At 47.2% G+C, this 23148-nt stretch overlaps 1 protein-coding gene across 1 annotated transcript in view; it reads right to left on the bottom strand.

Annotated features, from left to right (window-relative positions):
- LOC104333073 (E3 ubiquitin-protein ligase rnf213-alpha-like) overlaps positions 1-23148 on the bottom strand; it is a 76291-nt gene that overhangs the window by 15426 nt on the left and 37717 nt on the right. Inside the window, 25 exon segments of the mRNA XM_075418513.1 lie at positions 920-1115; positions 1249-1417; positions 1661-1744; positions 2726-2861; positions 3070-3324; positions 3747-3838; positions 4394-4559; positions 4712-4862; positions 5241-5335; positions 5434-5468; positions 5872-5953; positions 7473-7688; positions 7891-7992; positions 13015-13226; positions 14407-14590; positions 15228-15342; positions 15427-15523; positions 15602-15777; positions 16894-17067; positions 17635-17735; positions 18154-18274; positions 19179-19369; positions 22144-22347; positions 22621-22778; positions 22990-23123. Coding sequence (XP_075274628.1) covers positions 920-1115; positions 1249-1417; positions 1661-1744; positions 2726-2861; positions 3070-3324; positions 3747-3838; positions 4394-4559; positions 4712-4862; positions 5241-5335; positions 5434-5468; positions 5872-5953; positions 7473-7688; positions 7891-7992; positions 13015-13226; positions 14407-14590; positions 15228-15342; positions 15427-15523; positions 15602-15777; positions 16894-17067; positions 17635-17735; positions 18154-18274; positions 19179-19369; positions 22144-22347; positions 22621-22778; positions 22990-23123 — 3646 coding nt within the window.

Here is a 23148-nt window from a genome sequence, read left to right as displayed (position 1 = left end):
GGCAGGGAGGTGGTAAATCTCCATCCTTGGAGATTTCCAAAATTCAGCTGTACAACACCCTGAGCAATCTGCTCTTGCTTTGAAGTTAATCTTACTTGGAGAAAACGACTGGACCAGAAACATGCAGAGTTCCCTCCAGCCAAAGTCTTTCTGTTTCTCAGTGACTGTGTGTCAGTTTCTCTGCTTATACTACTCCACTAATAAGCACGTGGACCTGATCACTGTGTGACAGCCATGTTATAATGCCCTTGAACCCCTTTCTCCCATTTTCTCCAGGCCAGATTTTCACGTTTCACAAATCTGAACACCCTGACATGGGAAGCAGCTGGGACAACAAGCAGTCATAGGAGAGCCCCAGGCGAAATTTACGTGACCACCTGAGGGTTATGGGAAGTTTCAAAGCGGCTGAAGTGTCTCTGGCCTGCCTTTTCAGATGGGAATAACTGTTTGCAAATCTGGTCCCGTGAGAGCTTCTGGAGGAAAGCCCTAGGCTAAAATAAGTGAGGATGAATATCACAGCAGAAGACTGGCTTCTCCAGTGTGGTTCAGAGACAAACATTAGACTCCAGCCCTATACTGTGCCCAGGAACTCAACTCTCTTGAATCTTATTAGGTGGTGTTAAAAGAAAATCCAGGCTAACCTTCCCTTCAAGCTTTAAACAGAAAGGCTTGCATTATCTTTCACAACACCAAGGTTTGCTGAGCACAGTGTGGTTTTTGAACACACACAATTGTTACAATAAAAGGAATGCAGATAGATGCAGAGTGGTGGGCTGCCAAATGTACATGCACCTTTAAGTGTGTTTGCTCCAGCTCTGGACAGGTAAGTACCAAGTGCTGGAGGTAAAATCCTACACCATCTGTTGGCCTGAAGCACTGCAGCTTGGGTTGTGCTGGAGGTGCATCATGCTAAGCTCACCTGAGCTTTGATGATAGGTTTCCCACTGATAAAACGTTGCATCACTTGCCGCTGCAGTGTCTGGAAGTCAAAATGTGTTGTCTCGGTACCGTCTTCCTCTATCACATACTGGGAGTTGGCCAGTGCCGCAGTGATCAGATCATTCTCAGTTATCTTCAGCACTGAAGATGGTTTCACTTCTTCAGCAGAGATGATCCTGAGAGAGAAGAAGTTACCTTTTGCTGTTAAGGATGGCATCTTGCTTCTTACCTCATCCCACTTTGCAATCAGTGACAGGTACAGCTCTAGATACGTCCTAATTGCCTCCAGAGGGATAGTTTGAAACCTACCATTGCTTTTCCTTGGTGATCTGCGTAGCTGTGTCCACACAACTGTTCTGGAGCTGTATGAGGAGCCTTGTCACAAGGTAACCAACAGAAAGTGGAGCTGGGAGGAGTGTCAGGACAGCAGTGTTGGCATTGATGTCCTTTGGCAACTGGTCCAGGGGGACTCTGACATCTGTAACGAAATGAGAGTTTCTCTCCTGCCTCGTGGATTAGGAAGAATTCTCCCAAGGGGGAAACTTAGGCTAGCTTTTGTTAAAATATTTGTGGAGGTTTTTTATATTAGGTTTTGTATTTTTGGAAGGGTTTTGTTTCCAGCTAGAGAGTCAAAACAGAGCAAGCTCAGCAACTGGTATGGGTTCCGCCTTCATCAATGGCTTAAGAAAGGAAAGTAACAATATCTGGGAAGTCAAAATACCTGAGCACATTGGTTTCATTCTGATATTGCTCCAGACTTTCTGCATGGTTCCTATAGCTCGGCAGAAAGCTGAACGCTGGTTGTCTTCAGGCACAGAGAGGGAAGAAAAACAGCAGTGTCAATGCATGCTCCCAAAAGAAAGCAACTGAAGAAGATTTATTTTTTTCTCCTTGAAAGATATAGCTTACGGTGTGCAACTGCTCAGTAAACTGTGTTAGGCTGGGCCTTGGTTGCCTTTCACATCTGTAGCTCCAACCTAACCAGAACTAACTTCTTTCTAGCCCATATTATACCATATCTGGCATTACAGGGTGCTGAATCCCACCTCATGTGCACCATGCTAATACACCTGCTTACAGTCTTAAAACCCTGTCACGTGTGTGTTGCCCATTCATGGATGAAACAGCAGGAAATGTCTCGACAAGTCTGTCAAGTCCTGCTGACTATACCTACTCTGAGGGTGGGATGTAATCTGCCCAAGACCCATTCCAGTGTTTCAGAGATCATTCCAATGTCTCAGGGATCTCTAACCTCTCCCCCAAACCCTAAAGATGGCCATGAAGATGGAGATGACTGAGAGTCGCCACTGTGAGCTTGTGTCAGGGCCCTGAGGGCACTAGTAGGCCTTAATAGCCCCGAGCAGCCTGACCTGGGGACTCTACCTCACCCCTGCCCCATGGGCACAGGAGACACGTGTAAGCTCAGGCCAGTGCCTGAGTTGTAAGCAGCCCTGTTTCCTGCTCTCGTAACTTACTGACTGGACTTCCTAGACTCCTCCTGGACTTAGTACCTTGCCTTGTGTTATGATCACTGAGCTGTTGACAGAACCTGGCTCTGTCACTACCCTGGGCTTGCCTTGATTACACCCTGGTTGCTGCCTGGTCTGTGCTGTGGTCACCCTTAGTTCCTGGCTCATCTTCCCTCATGGAACAGTCCTGTGTTTGCTGCTCCACCACGGCTTTCAGCAGAAATCACAGGTCCTGCTATAACATCAAAATGTAGCATGTGGGTGTTGAGGAGTAGCAGAAGCCACTTTACTGGGATTGGAATAGGTCCATGTCGTACCTGACAGTTCATATTGGTCTAGGAACTGTTGTACTGAACATATTTCCCGTCCATGGCTGTTCTGGAAGAAGTGGATCAGGGCTTTCTGCAGACTGAAAATGTCAGGCAGGTGTTGGACATGCTGGATATTTTGGAGCTGAAAGGGAAAATTCAGCATGACTTTGCTATCCATGCACTTATCAGAGGAACTGGGATTGTGTCTGGCATTGTGTGGTATTTAGCAGAAGGGCGTTGTACTGGGAAACACAGGGAAATGAGACTAGTGCCCCACTGACACCAACAATGGTGAGTCCACATGATGCCTGTTTCTGCTTTGAAGGAGGAGGAATGTTTCTACAGCAAACCTTAGACATGAGCTCCAGAAGAACAGGGTAGTGGTTTCCTTCATCTTCTCTGTGTTCTTGCTGAAGAAGATTTATCAGGGTCTGGATGGACATCTTTTGTTCAAATCTCCACATGCAGGACAGGCCAATCAGTCCAAGGTTTGGCTGGTCTTTGAAAGGAGTCATATAGCCATAAGCTATTTGTAGGAGCAGGTTGGAGCCCTGAGGATCTCTCATCCTCTGCTGCTTGACAGAAGTAAGGTTCTTCTCCAAGGCCTGTGGAATTTGAAAGGTTGTTAGGAGCAGCCTTCTGTTGTAAAAGGGTTTGGGAGGACTTACAAGTCTTCTCATGAGGGAAGACAATAGTGGCTCTGAAGAAACGGAAGAAAAAGTAAAAACTTCCTGTTGAAGAATGAAGCTGAGACAAGAACAAACTTTCCCTGAAAGAAACCAACAGGGAATTTTCTTGCCCTCCAAGTCATAGAGCCAATTTTTTTCTAAAGGATATTTGAATCAGCATGTAAAAATAGTCTTAAAAAAGAGGTGATAAAATTGTTTGTTGCATGTGGGCATGTCCCAGCTCACTGGATGTGTCTGGGTGTTCACCAGAGCCTATGTGGGCTCTGCACTTCATCACTGGTAAAGTGGTAGTTCGTATATGGGATACCTGGAAACACAATGACCAGATCCTCACTTACCTGGAAGAATGGCTGAGTCAGGCTTTTAAAGCAGCTTTCCCACTGCCTTCGGTCTTCTTGCGTAAGCAAAATATTCAAGGCCATGTTTTGTCCTGTAGGAAATGCAAAGCAAAATAAGGACCCTCTCTCAGCAGAATCATAGAATCATAGAGTAGTTTGGGTTGGAAGGGACCTTTAAAAGTTATCTAGTCCAAACCCTCTGCAATGAGCGGGGACATCTTCAACTAGATCATCATAGAATCATAGAATGCTTTGGGTTGGAAGGGACCTTCAGAGTTCATCTAGCCCAACCCCCCTGCAGTGAGCAGGGACATCTTCGACTAGACCAGCTTGCTCAGAGCTCCGTCCAACCCGGCCTTGCATGTTTCTAGGGATGGGGCCTCCATTACCTCTCTAGGCAACCTGTGCCAGCGTTTCACCACCCTCACTGAAAAAAAATTTCTTCCTTATATCCAGCCTAAATCTATGCTCCTTTAGTTTAAAACCATTACTCCCTCTCTTGTCACAACAGGCCTTGCTGTAGACACTGGAGTCTGTGCAGAACAGCTGCATTCATGGGATGAGAGCCACCAGTTCCAGTGGCTGTGCGAAAACCAACCTGATGTAAGCCTGTGGGTACCCTCACAATGTGTGGAATGTACTTTTACCTGTTGTACTGTTGCTTAAGTGCTGGAGGAACAGGTGGACAGTTACAGTGGCATCCTCCGTGTTTCTGCTAAGTGCCTCTGCTAGGCATTCAATATCTTTTTCAAGGTGGTCCCAGAAGAATTTTGCCACATCCTTTGGCTTCTTTGTCATCAGACTCAGAATCGCCTGGAAAACAGAGTGGTTTCTTAATTTAGCTCTCAAGAAAGCTTCCTCTCAGAGTAGGGCAGCAGCTAGTCATCATGTGGAAGGTCCAGGCTAAGTGGGGTGGACAGACAGACAGGAGGTAAGGGAGAGAAAAGAAGTAGGTGCTGTCTCACCTCTTTATCTGTGTAGATCCCCAGCAGCATGGACGAATGCAGTAGAGTTCTTGCAAGACAGACAGAGGCAGGTGACAGGTCCCTCTCCAATTCAGTTCTCCGTATAAAAGGGCTCCCAAGGATGTATCCTTTTCCTGTTTTATCCTCTGTGCTGTTATAAGGAAATGTAGTTCAGCTTACACTCTCAGTGACGGGGCTCATCTTGTGTAAGTTAACACTAACAGAGGCTTGACCATCACTGGGTCAGAACAAGTGTGAACTTGGGGTGAGATGTGACTTTTGCAAGGGAAGAACTGCTGATGAAGAAATGCCCTTTCCAGCTGTTTAGTGCTACTCATGCTTTGTTTCCTCTCTGTTCCTCCCAGCAGGTAATTTCCAAGATTTCCTCCTGTGATTGGACCCTAGGTCACAAATACCTTGCTTTGCCTAGCTACAGTGTTTCCTCTGTGCCCAGAGAATGGAAAGAGGATCAAGTGGACACAGCCATGTTCATTTCTCTTGGGCTGTAGGGCAGGGAGCATCAACTTACATTTCCTTCCTCATGAAACCTCTCACAGGTTTGTGATTAATTCCTCCAACTTTGGCACCACATAGGCATTTTTTGACTTCCCCAGGACGCCCGCACTGTAGGTAAAGAAGTGACAGCAGTGTAAGATGTGGGGCAGAAAACCGAACAGCAGGCAGAAAACCCTCAGCATCACAAAAAGCCAGAAGACACTTACGTTGGTGATGATCCAGTATGATCCACACTGACAAGCTGTGTGTGAAAGGAAATGAGATTAGTCAGTCAATTGCCTCCAAATTACAAAATCCTCCATGATGAAAGCTTGGCCAGAAATTCACTGGGAGAGCAACAGCCGAGGCCTTTCTCGAGTAAGACCTTTTTGCCATCTACTGGGATCTACTCATGACATGGTTCTCACAGAGTTTGCCATAAATGGACTTGGAGTTGCTGCAGCCGAAAGGAGATCGGTAAAGTACTCAACAGAAGCACAGAGATATCTTTAAAGAAAGCCACCCTTCCTTCCATCCACCTGTTCCTCCTTTCCCTCCCTCCACTGGTCAGGCTGACTCAGGGCACATTTTAGCAAGTTTCCTGTGTCTGCCATCCATATAGGAGCAGCTGGGCTAGACTGAAGTAAAATTTCCCCAGCACTTACTCCAGACTGTATCATGTTGACCGATTTTCCAGTTCTTCTCATTAAAAAGCAGGTCTCCAGGCATAGTGGGAAGGTAGGACCCCTTAGAAAGGAAACACAGATGTAAAGAAGGATTTGAGTAATCATGCAACCATTTTTCTTGTTTGCCTCTCATCTACTGGAGAAATAACAGCTCTGGAGATAAAAAAGTCAGATGCAAATGGGTACATGTAAAAGCTTGACTGAGACATAGACCAAGGGACACAGCATTATATCAACTGGGGATAGAACCATAGAATAGTTTGGGTTGGAAGGGACCTTTGAAGGTCATGCAGTCCAACACCCCCAGCAAAGAGTAGGGACATTTGCAACTAGATCAGGCTGCTCAGAGCCCTGTCCAACCTAAGCCTGAATGTTTCCAGAGATGGGGCATATAGCACCTCTCCGGGCAACATGTGCCAGTGTTTCACCACCCTCATTGCAAAAAATGCCTTCCTTATATCTAGTCTAAATTTACCCTCTTTTAGTTTAAAACCATTACCCCTTGTCCTATCGCAACAGGCCCTGCTAAAAATCTTGTCCCCATCTTTCTCAGAAGCCCCCTTTAAGTGCTGAAAGGCTGATATAAGGTCTCCCTGCAGCCTTCTCTTCTCCAGGCTGAACAGTCCCAACTCTCTCAGCCTTTCCTCACAGGAGAGGTGCTCCATCCCTCTGATCATTTTTGTGGCCCTTCTATGGACCTGCTCCAACAGCTCCACGTCTTTCCTGTGCTGAGGACTCCACAGCTGGACACAGGACTCCAGATGAGGTCTCATGAAAGTGGAGTAGAGGAGCAGAATCCACTCCCTTGACGTGCTGGCCATGCTTCTTTTGATGCAAGATATGGTTGGCCTTCTGGGCTGCGAGCGCACATTGGTGGCTCAAGTCTAGCTTTTCATCCACCGGTACCCCCAAGTCCTTCTCGGCACACACACTGGGGATATGATGGATACATTGGGGATGGCTGGGCTTACAAGAACATCGATGTCCAAGTAAGCAGCTTTGTCCCTTCTTTGGTATCGGCCTGCCAAACCGAGGATTCAGAGGGAAGGGGCAGGATCTGGACACTGCCATTGTCTTCACAGCCAAGAGATGGGCAATGGGCATCTCAATTGCTTTCTGCACTCCTCAAAGAGTAGGAAGAATTTATGCATGTTCAGATGTAAAGAGGGCCCTAATCTAGTAGAAGGTTTGTCATTACCTGACAGATGGTGTGTTTGTGGTCAGAATGAAGAGTTTGAGCTAGAATTTGAGTCATATAAGCTTGCTCAACAACGAACATTCGCCAGGCCCCCAGGCTCCCTTGGACTCACCGGAGAGAGATGGGCATCTGCATCAGGCTGTGTCCCCCACTTTCAATACAGATAGTGACAGACAGTCTCAGTTTGCTCTCAGTGGACTGTCCAGAAGGGAGCGGAAAAACTAGAAGGTTCCATATAGTATTTGCAACTACCCAGAAAGCTGCAAACTGACCCAAACCACATCTGGCTGTAAGCTGACAGAGCTGGTTGTATAAAAGCAGATCTCACCCCTGACAGCGTTATCACGAAGCAAAGTATCTGTATCGCTACATCTTGACTTACCTTCACCACATGAGGCTTAAAGCAGATATTACTGAAAAGTTGAGTGAGGGGACTTTGGGATAGGGCCAGAGTAAATGCAGTGTGAAACACCACCTCCATCAAGATATTCTTTTTGTGTCTGAACAGAGCATCCACAATCTTCTTCATCTTGTTTTCCAGAGGGTCTTCTGGGAACAATGGTGTTTGGAGAATATTTTCCATTTGTTTTATGACAGGCTAGAAAAGAAATTGAACAAACCAGATGGAATCTAAGGAGACGCATAAGGCACCTCTTCATGAGGTGCCTGCTGGTAGGCTTCAAAAGTGGTGTTCTATATAAATGCAATGATCCTTCTGTCTCCAATTCATAAGGAAATTCCTATAGCTTTCTACAAACACCCCACAGAAATCTTCTGTAGGAGACGCAATGGATACTCACCATCAGTTTCCGGACTTCCTGGGGATTTCTGGTTTTTATTACATTTTCTGCTTTGTCCAGCACTGAAAACATCAGTGTTCTATTTGACCAGGCACCCATATGCTGTGAAACACAGATGTGAGTTACGTTATCATAATGAAGATACCACCAGTACGTAGAAGGCTATCTCAAGCCCACTGAAGCATTCAGATGGACCACTCACAAATGATCAAGGTTTTGTGTTGTGAATGTCAGAAACTGTTTTTCCATCTTTTAAAACTTGTATTTGTATCACAAGGGTTAACTTGAGGTGCTGTAGAGATATGGAGTCTGAAATTACAGAATCACAGAATAGCAGGGGTTGGAAGGGACCTCTGTGGGTCATCTAGTCCAACCCTCCTGCTGAAGCAGGGTCACCTACAGCAGGGTGCACAGGACCTTGTCCAGGCGGGTCTTGAATATCTCCAGAGAAGGAGACTCCACAACCTCCCTGGGCAGCCTGTTCCAGTGCTCCGTCACCCTAGAGGGAAGAAGTTCTTCCTCATGTTCAGACGGAACTTCCTGTGCCTCAGTTTGTGCCCATTGCCCCTTGTCCTGTCATTGGGCACCACTGAAAAGAGCTTGGCCCCATCCTCCTGACACCCACCCTTCAGATATTTGTAAGCATTTATAAGGTCCCCTCACAGCCTTCTCTTCTTCAGGCTGAAGAAGCCCAGTTCCCTCAACCTCTCCTCGTAGGGGAGATGTTCCAGTCCCCTCATCATCCTCGTAGCCCTCCGCTGGACTCTCTCCAGTAGCTCTTCATCTTTCTTGAACTGGGGAACCCAGAACTGGACACAGTACTCTAGATGAGGCCTCACCAGGGCAGTGTAGAGGGGAAGGAGAACCTCCCTCGTCCTGCTGGCCACACTCTTCTTGATGAACCCCAGGATCCCATTGGCCTTCTTGGCAGCCAGGGCACACTGCTGGCTCATGGTTAACCTGTCGTCCACCAGGACGCCTAGGTCCCTCTCCACAGAGCTGCTCTCCAGCAGGTCCACCCCAAGCCTGTACTGGTGCATGAGGTTGTTCCTCCCCAGGTGCAGGACCCTGCATTTGGCTTTGTTGAACCTCATCAGGTTCCTCTCTGCACAGCTTTCCAGCCTATCCAGGTCACGCTGAATGGCAGCACAGCCTTCTGGTGTATCTACCACACCTCCTAGTTTGGTGTCGTCAGCAAACTTGCTGAGGGTACATTCTAACTCTTCATCCAGGTCGTTGATGAAGAAGTTAAACAAGACTGGGCCCAGTACTGACCCCTGGGGGACACCACTTGTCACCAGCCTCCAACTAGACTCAGCGCCGCTGATGACAACCCTCTGAGTTCTGCCATTCAGCCAGTTCTCTATCCACTTCACCGACCACTCATCCAGCCCACATTTCCTCAGCTTCCCTAGGAGGATATCATGGGAGACTGTGTCGAAAGCCTTGCTGAAGTCAAGGTAGACAACATCCACGGCTTCTCCCTTCGTCTACCCAGCCAGTCATGTCATTGTAGAAAGCTATCAGATTGGTCAGGCACGATTTCCCCTTGGTGAATCCATGCTGACTACTCCTGATAACCTTCTTTTCCTCCACTTGCTTGATGATGGCCTCCAGGATAAGCTGCTCCATCACCTTTCCCGGGATGGAGGTCAGGCTGACCGGCCTGTAGTTCCCTGGGTCCTCCTTCTTGCCCTTTTTGAAGATTGGAGTGACATTGGCCTTTCTCCAGTCCTCGGGCACCTCTCCTGTCCTCCAGGACCTCTCAAAGATGATGGAGAGTGGCTCAGCAATGACATCCGCCAGCTTCCTCAGCACTCGTGGGTGCATTCCATCGGGGCTCATGGATTTGTGGACATCCAGATCACTTAAGCGATCCCTCACACAGTCCTCCTCGACCAAGAGAAAGTCGTCCTCTTTGTAGGCTTCTTCTCTTACCTCCGGGGCCTGGGATTCCTGAGGGCCAGTCTTAGCACTGAAGACTGAAGCAAAGAAGGCATTCAGTAGCTCTGCCTTCTCCGCATCCTCCGTCACCAGGACACCCGCCTCATTCAGCAGTGGCCCCACGTTGTCCCTAGCCTTCCTTTTGCAGCTGATGTAGTTGAAGAAGCCCTTCTTGTTGTTTTTGACATCCCTTGCCAGCTTCAATTCCAGGTGGGCCTTGGCCTTCCTCGTCGCATCCCTGCATGCTCTCACCACGTTTCTGTACTCTTCCCAAGTGGCCTGCCCCTCTTTCCACATTCCATGGACCTTTCTCTTCCGCCTGATCTCCGCTAGAAGCTCCTTGTTTAACCATGCAGGTCTCCTGCCTCCTTTGCTAGATTTCTTTCTCAGGGGGATGCATTGCTCCTGTGCATGGAAGAAGTGTTGTTTAAAGAGCGACCAGCACTCATGGACCCCCCTGCCTTCGAGAGCCCTGGCCCATGGGATTCCTCCCACTAGCTCCTTGAAGAGGGCAAAGTCAGCCCTCCTGAGGTCCAGGGTTTTGATCCTGCTTATCGCCCTGCTTCCTCCATGCAGGAACCTGAACTCGACCATTTCATGGTCACTGCAGCCGAGTCTACCTCCAACCTTCACATCCTCCAACAGTCCCTCCTTGTTTGTTAACACGAGGTCCAGCAGCGCGCCTTTCCTTGTTGGTTCCTCCACCACTTGCATCAGAAAGTTATCATCGATGCTCTGTAGGAACCTCCTGGATTGCGCCTGCCTAGCTGTATGGTCTTCCCAGCTGATGTCAGGGTGGTTGAAGTCCCCCATGAGAACCAGGGCCTGTGACTGTGAGGCTGCTTGCAGCTGCCTGTAGAAGGCCTCAATCAACCTCCTCCTCCTGGTCAGGTGGCCTGTAGTACACACCCACCGTAATGTCACCCTTATGAGCCTGTCCCTTAATTCTAACCCACAAGCTTTTAACTCCTTCTTCACTTGCCCCCAGGCCAAGCTCAATGCGTTCCAGTTGCTCCCTCACATATAGAGCAACTCCCCCACCTCTCCTTGTTGGTCTGTCTTTCCTAAAGAGTCTGTAGCCATCTATGACAGCATGCCAGTCATGCGAGTTGTCTCACCATGTTTCTGTGATGGCGACCAAGTCGTAGCCGTCCTGCTGTATAATGGCTTCCAGCTCCTCCTGTTTATTGCCCATGCTATGTGCATTGGTGTAAACACACTTGAGCTGGGCTGTCAATCTCACCCCTGGCGTTGGCACTCCAAGCCTAGGCTCATCCCTAGTGAGCTGGGCAATATCCCCTTCCCCCTTCGAACCCAGTTTAAAGCCCTCTCAATGACCGCCGCCAGCTCGTGGCCAAGAATTCTTTTTCCCCTTTGAGATAGCTGAGTTCCACCTGTCGCCAGCAGGCCCGGTGCTGTGTACACCTCCCCATGATCAAAGAAGCCAAAATTTGACTGATGGCACCAGTCCCTGAGCCACCTGTTAACCAGGTGAGTTTTCCTGCCCCTTTCAGTGCTGTTCCCTGCCACTGATGGGATGGAGGAAAACACCACCTGCGCCCCTGATCCCTCAACCAATCGCCCCAGTGCCCTGAAGTCCCTTTTGATGGCCTTGGGACTTCTTTCTGCTATCTCGTCCCCGCCAACCTGCATTACCAAGAAGGGGTAATAATCAGAAGGCCGCACCAGACCAGGGAGTTTCTTCGCAACATCCCTAACCCGGGCCCCAGGGAGGCAGCAGACTTCCCTGTGGAATGGGTCCGGTCGGCAGATCGGCCCCTCTGTTCCCCTCAGAAGGGAATCACCTATGACAATGACCCTCCTTTTTTTCTTAGTTGAGGCAGTTGTAATACGTGGGCTGTCTGACTCGTTCTAGGCAACCCCCTGGATGGAGCCTCACCTTCACCCACATCCTCTGTGGCCAGTCCCTCACATTCCAGAGCCCCATATCTGTTGCTTAAGGGCAACTGGGCCGGTGAGGGAGGCTGGGGGGAGATTCGCTTGCCCCCCCGAGCAGGGACCCGTTTCCATTCCCCACCATCTCTTAGGCCCCCTCTTTCTGCTCGGTGGCAAGAGGGTAGGGGGTTCTCTGCTTTCTGTGGAGCCGCCTCCTGCTGCCTCGGCCTCAGGGAGGGCAGGGTGCGGCTCCACCAGTTGATCTCCCTCTCACACTCCCGGATGCTCCTCAGCCTCTTCAATTCCTCCTTCAGCTCTGCCACCAGGCTGAGGCAGGTCGTTCACCTGCTCGCACCGAACACAGCAGTTGTCTCTGCTGTCCGCCGGTACGAGCGCCAGGCTCAGGCACTCACTGCAGCCAGAGACCTGGACAGGTCCCCACACTCCTTCGAGCAACAGCTTTACCACGGGTGGTAACCATGGCTAGAATATCTCCTGGAAGAGCGATGCCCACTACTTGAGTTGCCAGAAGGGGCGGCTGTACCCTGCCTGTCGCCTTCCCCGCTCGCCCTGCCCGCTCGAACTGCCGCGCAAACTGCTGCGCCGCTCCCGGGCTGCTGCGCCGCCTCTGTTTGCCGGCTCTGTTCGCCCGCGCTCCCTGGGGGCTGCTCTTATCCCTGAGGGGGTTTGGCCGCTGTCACACTCGACTCCGCCCCCGCTGAGTCAGAGCTGCCGCTCGTTGGCACCTCCCGCTTTCCCGCTCGGGTGGGGGGGGGTGGGGGGGGGTGCTGGGGTCTCCTCTCTCTCTCCGCGCTTTTTGCCGCCTCGCCGCTGCGGTTTTGCCACCGGAGAAAGGGTCCCTCGGCGCGAGCCTCTGCTCCAGAACCGTTCACCTTCAGTAGCTTCGCCGAAATTGGTTCTGTTTGAATTTTGCTGTGCAGTTGTTTCATTTCTGCAATCTTCCAAATACATAAATAGGTCCTTCGAGGGGAACAGTCACATGCTAAGCAGGTATGAAGGATGGATGATTGTTTGCTAGAGGAGCTTGTATCTCTCCCCAGACTGGAAGAAAGCCCCTCAAAGCAATTTTTCATTACTTTAGTTGGGTGAATACTATCCCATTGGCTACACAGGCTACAATACAAGTTATATTTCACCAGGCAAGGCTCAAATTAGCCAGTTGTACACCCTCAGACCTGTCTGCAAAGGCAAGCCAGTGTACATGTGTATGCTTGGGTGGCACAAATTCAGTGACCTGTAGATGGGCTTTTGGAATATACTCACCTGTGAAATTTCAACCCCTCTGGGTAAAATCCATTTTTCTTCTTGAAGGATCTTCTGCATTGGGACGAACCCATAGCTGTGATAGAGATTTCTAATGAGGAATATTTGAGGCCATGGTGTCTGTGCATTTGCAACCAGTTTCTTCATTGCATTCACCAGGTCTTGCTCTTCTTGCTTGTTCCCACCAGGAGATGGTATGTTCGGATCTGCAGCTACCAGTGAGATTTCCCATTAGGTTCACTCCCATGCAGTCATGTATCATAGATCGTTTTTACAAGCATACTACATGCTTAGGTTGCAAAAACACTTTTTCACTAAGAGTAGAAATATGGCCTACAACCATAGTATCTGGGGCTTCTTAACACCTACAGCATGGAGGGAAGTAGAATACTAGGCAATGAATATGGGGAGTGAATGGCCCACTGTTTTCCCATTTTTGGCCCATATAGGATCATGGTCAGGTAATCTTCTCTAGCATCTATCTTAGGTCAGAAAGGAAAGCTCTCAAAGGCTGTCCAGAAGGTAGAGAGCAATCTCATGGCTGTGTTCTAGGTTGCTGAGAGAAGTGGGAATCCTCTGGGCTATTTTATATCTCAGCCTTATAAAAGGTCTCCTGTATCTCCATTGATTATATGGGTTGAGGTAAGATTGTGTTGGTCTCTTTACTCAGACTTTACTTGGACACGCTTCAAAGCTGACAAAGATGTAAGGAAGTGAATCAACAGAATTTAAGGTGCAATACATCCTCTGCTAAACCAAAAGACTCACATGTGTTCAGTGTTAACTGCATTGACTCTGCTTGTCATTCTCACAGACTAATTGGAAAACAGAGCCCAAGCACATGCACCTACCTGTAGACATCTAAATGACTATCATGATACACTGCTGCACACCACCCATTAAGCCTGGAGAATTATTCTTTCAGATGAAATGCCAATATTCAAGTAAGTTTAACTCTGAACAAAAATTAGATGTTTCAATACTGAGAAAATAATCCAGAAAAATGAAAATGGTTTCAGAGCAAGTTCTAGGTAATATATACATTTTGGGTGCACATCTTTGGATGCAACCTGATTATATACAACATTTAGCAACTTTAACCCCGTTCAGTTTCAATGCTGCAAAAAATAGTTTTACACTATCAGAACAAGAGGGTTAAAAATTATCTAGATTTAAAAGAAATAAATTAGCCCTTTGATCCTAAATCACCTCTTGAAAAATTGTCTGTTAAACCCCTTAAATTTAGACAAAACCTTGTGTTTTTTTCCTCTTCTTTTTCCCTTTTGTTTTTTCAGAAGAAACCTCCTGTACTAGGAAATGTTTGGCTTGTTCTAAACCTGCTTATGAGAAAACACATATCTCATGCTCTCCACTGCTAGCAGAAGAACTCACCACAGAGCACCCGTCTGCCAAGCACAGTGGCCACGTGGCTGATGGAGAAACGGAGACGGGCTATGAACTGGAGGGTGTCAATTTTTGAGGCCTTCTGTGAGCACAAAGCAGAAAGGTCTGCAGTAGAGAGGCAGCTTTCAGCAAGCTGGCTGATATCTTCTTGTGAAGAAGGATACAGAAAATCCTGTTCAACAGAAAAGGAGAGAGGAAAAGTTAGGAGTCCAAAGCTGCCATAAGTTCTGGGTAGTCCCTTCTTCTTTCCTAAGCCTTTTCACAAGGTGCAGAGCTCATTTCTGCTGTGATGCTGTAGCCTGTGAATCTCAAGTCCCCAGCAATGACCTGCTTTGCAGGTGGACTATTTTTCATCACCTCTGAGGGTAGCCCCAACTCTGCTTCTCTAGCAAGAGAGGACTGCCTCCATGATTCACTTGGTGGAGAATCACATGATGAAGAGATGCTTGTGCATATCTGTAGTGCACCAGTTCAAAGTGAAACAAAGACCCGGGGCAGTTCTGCTTAGAGTATCAGCTGTGCTCAAGGGAGGCGCTTGTGGCTTACAAATCAGGCAATGGGCACTCCTGTCCTCCAGGAGCTCCAGCTCTGAAATTCAGACTGTAACTGGACCCTATTAATTCAGGCCTGGGTTCTTCCAGACTACACTTAGGCACATAACCAAAGGAGGTCAGCAGCCAATTCCAGACAGCCTCAGAATCCATTGAGGGGAAAGAGAGAGAAGAGTGTGACCTGCAAAGGGCATGACAGGAAATGATGGTTAGTTTGAATGTGGATTCCAGGAACATCTCAAGGATATTTGCACTTACCTCCAGACAATGCACAACCATGAAGTTGAAATGGTTCCAGTTCCTTTTGTTGAAGGTTATCTTTTCCTCCATCTCAGAAAGGTATTCTTCCAGGTGAACCTTTATGTTGTTGAACCTGTGACAAAAAAAGAGATAGAATGTGAGCATCCATGTAGCCCCTGTGTCTCAGTGATCAGGCTGGGAGCTAGCTCATGCTAACCCATGTCGCAGGAGCAGTTTCAAGAGGGAGGACTTGATTGTTGGACTGGTGTCCATGCACTCTTCAAAAGGTGACAGCTCACTTTTTGACTTGCACACTAAAAATGAAGGATGACATTCATTACTTTCCTTCAGTACAAGATCAGGTCACTGTCCCAGTGAGGTCAGGCTCTTACCCCTTTTTACTGTCTGGTGCTCAGGGCTGGGTGGCTTGCGGGCCACAAACTGGATTAGCTGAGTGATGACTTTTGGGGATGGTGGGTCTCTGTCTCCCAAGACGGAAGTGGTGACAAACTCCACAAAGAAGGAGTTACATTTCCTCCTGAATTTGTTGTGACATGCAACAGCTTCCCTGTAGGGGGGAATAAAATCAAGATCTACCATCAAGATGCAACAAAGCAAAGCAACAACTTCTCTTTGTATCAGGAATAGTGTGGCCAGCAGGAGTAGGGAGGTGATCATGTTCCTGCACTCGGCACTGGTGAGGCCGTGCCTCGAATACTGAGTTCAGTTTTGGGCTCCTCACTACAAGAAGAACATTGAGGTGTTGGAGCTTGTCCAGAGAAGGGCAACGAGGCTGGTGAGGGGTCTAGAGAACAAGTCTTATGAGGACTGGCTGAGGAAACTGGGGTTGTTTAGTCTGGAAAATAGGAGGCTGAGGGAATACTTTATTGCTCTCTACAACTACCTGAAAGGAGGTTGTAGGGAGGCAGGTGTTGGTCTCTTCTTCTAAGTAACTAGTGATAGGACGACAGGAAATGGCCTGAAGTTGTGCCATTGGAGGTTTAGATTGGATATTAGGAAAAATTTCTTTACTGAAAAAGTGGTCGAACATTGGAACAGGCTGCCCAGGGAAGTGGTGGAGTCACCATCCTTGGAGGTGTTCAAAAAAAGGGTAGATGTGGCACTTCAGGATATGGTTTAGCAAGCTTGGTGGTGTTGGGTTGACAGTTGGACTTCATGATCCTAGAGGTCTTTTCCAACCTTAATAATTCTATGGTTCTATGGTTTTCTGCTTCTCTGAATGTGACCAGGAGACCAAGTACACCTAAACTGTAGAGAACTACACTTTTTAAATAGAAAGGGAAATTGACTCCCATAAAACCCACTACAGCATTTTTTCTTGAATACTGAGGACAAACTTTCTTCTTCCCCTGTGCTCTCCCTCTTTCCTATCTCCACTCAAAATAGCTAGAGAAAAAAGGAAAATGGATTCTTATGTAGTATGTATGCCTGGATAGACGTCCTGTTGAGATGGAAGTAAAAGGGCTAGAATTTACCCCAGATCACTCACGTGAATACTTGCACCACCAAAGGTTTGCTACACATGGTAAATACTGACATTTCCATGGAGCTCACGTGTTAATGACATTTGTGTAGCCTCTACTCTGGTAACTATTCCAGTGTTTCATACGAAGTGATAGAGACTGAAACAACAAAACTAGTTGTTTTACTAGTTACAGGATACCTTGTGGCTGCTGTAGCTGTGGGTGTATAATCCTCTGGGAAGTTATTCTTGCAGATCTTACACTGCTTGCTTCTCCACTCACAGATGCACTGCGAGCAGAAAATGTGACCACAGGGCAGCTCTGCTGGGTCGGTGATCTCCAGTAGACAGCTCTTGCAGTCCTTCACACCTTTCCTGAAAGATGCCACCAAAGGAAGACACAACTAACAGCTGATTTTACACTGGTGCCAGACTTGAGGGTGGGTGTGGGATCCTCACATCAAGTGTTTGCTGTGGGCATCAAAACTGGATGGTCTTTTTTAACTAGCCTTACTTGCAAGCAGAGAAATAAGAGCAACATCTACTAGTTTAATAATGGAGTGGCTCCACCAAGGACCATCCCATCTAAGACATGTGGCCTGTCATGCTAAGCGTGGCTGGGTGAAGGGGGTGGGCCTTATTCAAGGTCTCACTAGGCCTGTGGGTACCTACATCAGTTACACCAGATTCAGTTCCAGGGTTGTCTCTGTCACCAGCCAGGCACAACACTGCACAGGGAAGACTAAGACTTTGTTCGATGGCCTTCTGAGGTTGGGTGTTACATGTCCTGACAGTAGGAGTCTCTGGGGGGAATCCTTTGGCCTGTGGAGATTCATCCCCATTGACTAGTAACAATCTTAGCCCATGCCTTTCAAAAAATGGTTTTGATGTAAAATGTCCCCAGAACAGCTTGCCTTTTTTTTTTTTTTGGCATGGACTTACACAAGGTACACAGTGTCAGCATTTTGGTTGCATTTCTTGAGCACTTTTGTCACCAACTCAAAACTTTCTGCTGGCTCAAAATTTTGCGTTTCAGTCAGACGCTGTAGGAAAGAAAGGATAGTGAAAGCTTAATGGAAGTATCTTCTTGGCATATGAAAGACGAACAATATGGGATGTCAGCACCACAAAATCACATAATAAAACACCAAAGTCAAACAGACCCACCAAGCAACTTTGCTCATGTAATGCCAGCTATAATTGGCCTGAAATACGTCTTAAGCTTTCAAGCAAACCTTATTTTAAATAAAATTCCGATTTTGGGGTGCTTTCATGATGATTCTGAAATCTCAGTGTTTTTTGTGCTGGATGGTGTTTCCACCCTCTTCCCACCCTCTTCCTATTTCTATGTCCTCCCTCACACTGGAGCCAGAGGAATCTCTGGAAGATAAGGCTCCTTCCAAACTCTGCTGGTCTCTAAGGCTATCAGTTGTCCAGGCAAGAGCTACACTGAGCACATACATTCCAGGTGAAGATGAACTGCTTCACAAGAAGTCTCAGAAGCTTCTCATCTATCTGTGTCTCATTGTGCAGCAGGTGGTCAAAGAACATGTAGACAATGTTGGTGCAGGTCCATTGATGTCTGGAAAACACACACACAGGGATGTTGAAAAAAGCTTCAAGACTTGCCACTGAAAGCCAGAGGTGACCTACTTTACTGTTGTCAATGATGCAATTTTAAGTGGGAGGTTGGCCTACAGACCTCTGAGGTCGCTTCCAACCAAGATTTCTATGACAGGTCCCAGGTACTGTGAGATTATTTGAGGACACAAGACCTCTTGAGCTGGCTTTGGAGGACTAGACTAAACAAGGAGAGAAAAATATGGCATGGTCCTTTCTACCTCACTTGCTGGAGTGTCCCCAGACCAAACTGAGTTATTGAGTCATTACTGGGTTTTGTCTATGGAGATATCTGATCTACTACAGCAAGCATCCTGGGCATGGTCAAGCATGCAGTCAGATGTTCAGGAAAATAGGTCTTATTGTCAAGGAATGAAGGGTGCATGACCGTGATCAAAATGCGTAGTTCTTAACACAGCTTTTTGGAGTGAATTTGCCAATACTTTTGTGATAACCAGACAACAGAATGAGCAAAGGATTACAAAGGAGCCAATAGATTCAGGGATCAAGATTATCAAACTAATTACTATGGGTTCCCAAAGAAAGGATGGATTAAGCTCACATTGTAGGCACCAAGCTCATAGAAGAGGCGAGGTAAGGCCCCAGACATTTGGCTGAAGTCTTTCTGTTCATTGAAACACTGAATTAGGAACTCCAGAGTAAAAGGGTAGGCTATCAGCAATTGTTCTCCACAGACTGTATTATTAAGCTTCAAACATTTTAGTTTTCAAATCTTTTGGTGGGAGCTGGCAGAATCTTTTGGTGAACACATGACAACAACTTGAAGGAAAAAAAACTGGCTTGTCTGAAAGAGGACTTTTTACTTGAAAGACGAAGATAAGCTTGTTGAGAAGGGTCGGACTTACAACACACGCCTCAGGAGTTCCCTTTTCTTCTGGTAAAGATGAATCTGGTAGTTGTCCGTACTGATCCACTGCATCCAGGGCTTAATGGACTTGACCCTTCTAAGCCATTCTTTACAGCCCTCAAACGACAGAAGATTGTCTGTGGGCTGCACTTTCTTCAGGAGAATGTTCAAGGTGTCAAGAGTGACAAACTGAAATTATATTTAAAAAGAGAGAAGAAAAAAGAAGCTTTTATAGATGACCTAGACCCATTGCACCTTGGTGGAAAAAAAAAAAAAAAAAAAGCTTTGGAGGCTGTGATGAGGAATTCTTTGAAAACCTTAGCTTGGTGCACACAGCAACAAATACCAGAGGAGAAATTCATTAGGTAGGGAAGTGAGAACAGGACAGAATCCATAACTGTACCACAGTACAACACTGTGTTGCACTTGTGTCTTGAATACTGTTTGAATACTTGAATCAGAGCACTGGTTTCCCTCCACAGTGAAACTTTCAGCTCTAAGATTCTAAGCTTGTTGCCTTCAGTCCCCTTGGTGTTCAGGAGGGAGAAAAAGGTACTCCAAAGAACAGTTCTTCCATTTTACAGAGAGACGTTTAGGATTGTTGAATGGCTTGTTCTTTGGAAAGACTTAAATATTTAGGTGGGATTCAGTTGCCCTACTGTAGGTCTGTGCTGTCGGTTGAAATGCCTTTGAATCTCTGAGACATCTATATGTAGCTGGCAGATAGGGCACAAGGCCTACAGGAAACTCCATGCCCTACTGCAGCAGGAGCTTGAGGCTGACAGCACCTGAAATGTCAGCAGGTGCCTACTCGTGGGCAACTGATCTGCACCCCTCCCTTCAGTCGTGAGTCACTCTCCACTGTCTCTAAACCCTATGTTTTCCCTAGCAATCACAGCAGATCAGATGACCATTGCAAATGTAGACACATACCTGCAGACATATAAGCTACAGTGCCTGAATCCAAACTTAGACCCCAGCCCAGAAGTTAAATACTGCGACCATCACCTATAATGTCTGCCCGTCTAAGAAGTGATGAATGTCATTCCCAGAACAACACAAGCAAAAGGATGCGTAACAGGTTTCTACACAGTGCAGACTAAATTATGGAAGTTTTGAAGACCAAAAAGTATAAATGGAATTAAAAAATGGTTAGAGAAGGATGAAGCACAGGTCCTTTGGTGGGGAAGATCAGGTTTGAGACCATCTAAGGAACCTGAAGGTGCACAAGTCCACGGGACCTGACGAGGTGCATCCGCGGGTCCTGAAGGAACTGGCGGATGAAGTTGTTAAGCCATTATCCATCATATCTGAAAAGTCATGGCAGTCCAGTGAAGTTCCCATTGATTGGAAAAGGGAAAACATAACCCCCATTTTAAAAAAGGGAAAAAAGTGAGACTCGGAGAACTACAGGCCAGTCAGTCTCACCTCTGTGCCTGGCAAAATCACGGAGCAGATCCTCCCGGAAACTATGGTAAGGCACATGGAAAATAAGGAGATGATTGGTGTCAGCCAACATGGCTTCACTAACAACAGATCATGCCTGACAGATTTGGTGGCCTTCTATGGTGGGGTAACTGCATTGGTGGATAAGGGAAGAGCAACTGATGTCATCTACCTAGACTTGAGCAAATCATTTGGCACTGTCCCACAGGACATCCTTGTCTCTAAATTGGAAAGACATGGATTTGATGGATGGACTACTTGGTGGATAAGGAATTGGCTGGATGGTCATACTCTAAGGTTCATGGTCAACAGCTCAATGTCCAAGTGGAAACCAGTGACGAGTGGTGTTCCTCAGAGGTTGATGTTGGGACCAGTGCTGTTTAACATCTTTGCCAGCAACATGGACAGTGGGATTGAGTGCACCCTCAGCAAGTTTGCGGACAACACCAAGCTGTGTGGTGTGATTTACATGCTGGAGGGAAGGGATTCCATCTAGAGGGACCTTGACAGACTTGAGAGGCGGGTCTATGCAAACCTCATGAAGTTCAGCAAGGCCAAGTGCAAGGTGCTGCACCTGGGTCTGGGCAATCCCAATCATAAATACAGGCTGGGCAGCAAATGGATTGAGCGCAGCCCTGAGGAGAAGGACTTGGGGGTGCTGGTTGACAAGAAACTCAACGTGACCTGGCAGTGTACACTCGCAGCCCAGAAAGCCAACCATATCCTGGGTTGCATCAAAATAAGCATGGCGAGCATGTCGAGGGAGGTGATTCTGCCCATCTGCTCTGCTCTGGTGAGACTCCACCTGGAGTCCTGCGTTCAGCTCTGTGGCCCCCAACATAAGAAAGACATGGACCTGTTGGAATGAGTCAAAGGAGGGCCACAAAAATGATCAGAGGTTTGGAACATCTTTCCTATGAGGAAAGGCTGAGAGAGTTGGGGCTGTTCAGCCTGGAGAAGAGGAGGGTCTGGGGACATATTATAGCAGCTTTCTAGTAACTGAAGGGGACCTACAAGAAAGTGGGAGAGGAACTTTTTGCAAGGGCCTGTAGTGATAAGACAAGGGGTAATGTTTTTAATCTGAAAGAGCATAGACACAGATTAGATATAAAGAAGAAATTCTTTACTGTGAGGGTGGTGAAACACTGGAACAGGTTGCCCAGAGAATTTGTGGATGCCCCTTCCCTGGAAGTGTTTAAGCCCAGGTTGGATGGGGCTTTGAGCAATGTAGTCTAGTGGAAGGTGTCCCTGGCCATGGCAGGAGAGTTGGAACTACATGAGCCGTAGGTCCCTTGCATCACAAACCATTCTATATTTGTATGAATGAGCTGGGTATGACCACTATCTCAAAAACTCCCTAAGACTTACTGGAAGCTGGAAAATACTTCCAAGGAATGATCCCCTTAAGTCTTGACTCTTTTCTTACACACTTTCATTGAGTATTTGCTCATGACCATTGTTAGTAGCAGGCTGTGTCATTTTGCTCTGCAAAACACCAGCTGTTCCCTTTTGCTCACCATTTCTGGCGGGTCCTTCTCATACATCTTTTGCAGCTCGCTTGTTACAGTCTCATCACTTTTTACCAAGTCTACAAAGAGTTGATATTCCTCTCGTAGGTAGAAATATTCCATATGAAGCCAAATGGGGGAAAAGCTCATCTCCTCCTGCCCCACAGAGAAGCAGAGCTGTTTCGCATTGACTAGAAGAGCTTTTGACAGAATCTGCAGGTAAAATGAAAGGTGTTATTTCTGCTCCAGACAAACAGCAGGGGACTGAGAATGGCATTCAGCATTGCTGAAGCAGTCCAGTCAACCTTCTCCATCAAAAAAATTTTTCTTAAGGTGGAATTAAGACTGAGCACCAACAGTTGTTGGGAAGTGTGCAGAAGAGGAGCAGCTAATTTTTTTCCCCGGTTCTTGGAACCATAGATATCTGCAGCACTGTGACTCAAGCCAGTGCCATTTAAAGCCTGTACTCCACCAAACCCCATTTACCTCATAGACAGAAATATCTTGCCCAGGAAAAGTCATCCTTAGAAAGTCATTCGTGTAACACTGCATCATCTCTGGATTACTGCCATCTGGCGGCAACACATTCTTGATTAGTGCTTGGAACAATTTGGCTGGTTCCTTCATTGGCACTTTTGGATGACCTAGAGGAAAGGACAGAGGTGTCAGGTAAACAGAAAATAGAAGTTGACAGGAAAACAGGAGTGCACCACCAATGTTCTAGGTCATTATGGTTACATGGGGAACAGAACTGCTATGGTTGCTCCTACCACAACCTTTGGCTATTGTGGCAAACTTTTGAGATCTTCTTCCGTGGGTTAAAGAACAATACCTGCTTGAAAAGTCTGATGTTACCTTTCATATTATAGACTCTCTCCCACAGTTGCTCCAGGTAGGCCTTCAAAACCCAGCTGAATGGGAACTGGCAAAAAACAGATGTGTTCGGGTCTTCAGTCATTGACAACACGGAAATCTTAGAATCTTGTTTCCTTAAATGGCACAGAACGAAGCAAT

Source organism: Opisthocomus hoazin, chromosome 1 (assembly GCF_030867145.1).
Source record: "Opisthocomus hoazin isolate bOpiHoa1 chromosome 1, bOpiHoa1.hap1, whole genome shotgun sequence".
Classification (NCBI taxonomy): domain Eukaryota; kingdom Metazoa; phylum Chordata; class Aves; order Opisthocomiformes; family Opisthocomidae; genus Opisthocomus; species Opisthocomus hoazin.
The sequence above is the reverse complement of the archived record's forward strand: the minus strand, read 5'-3'. Positions and strand labels throughout refer to the sequence as shown.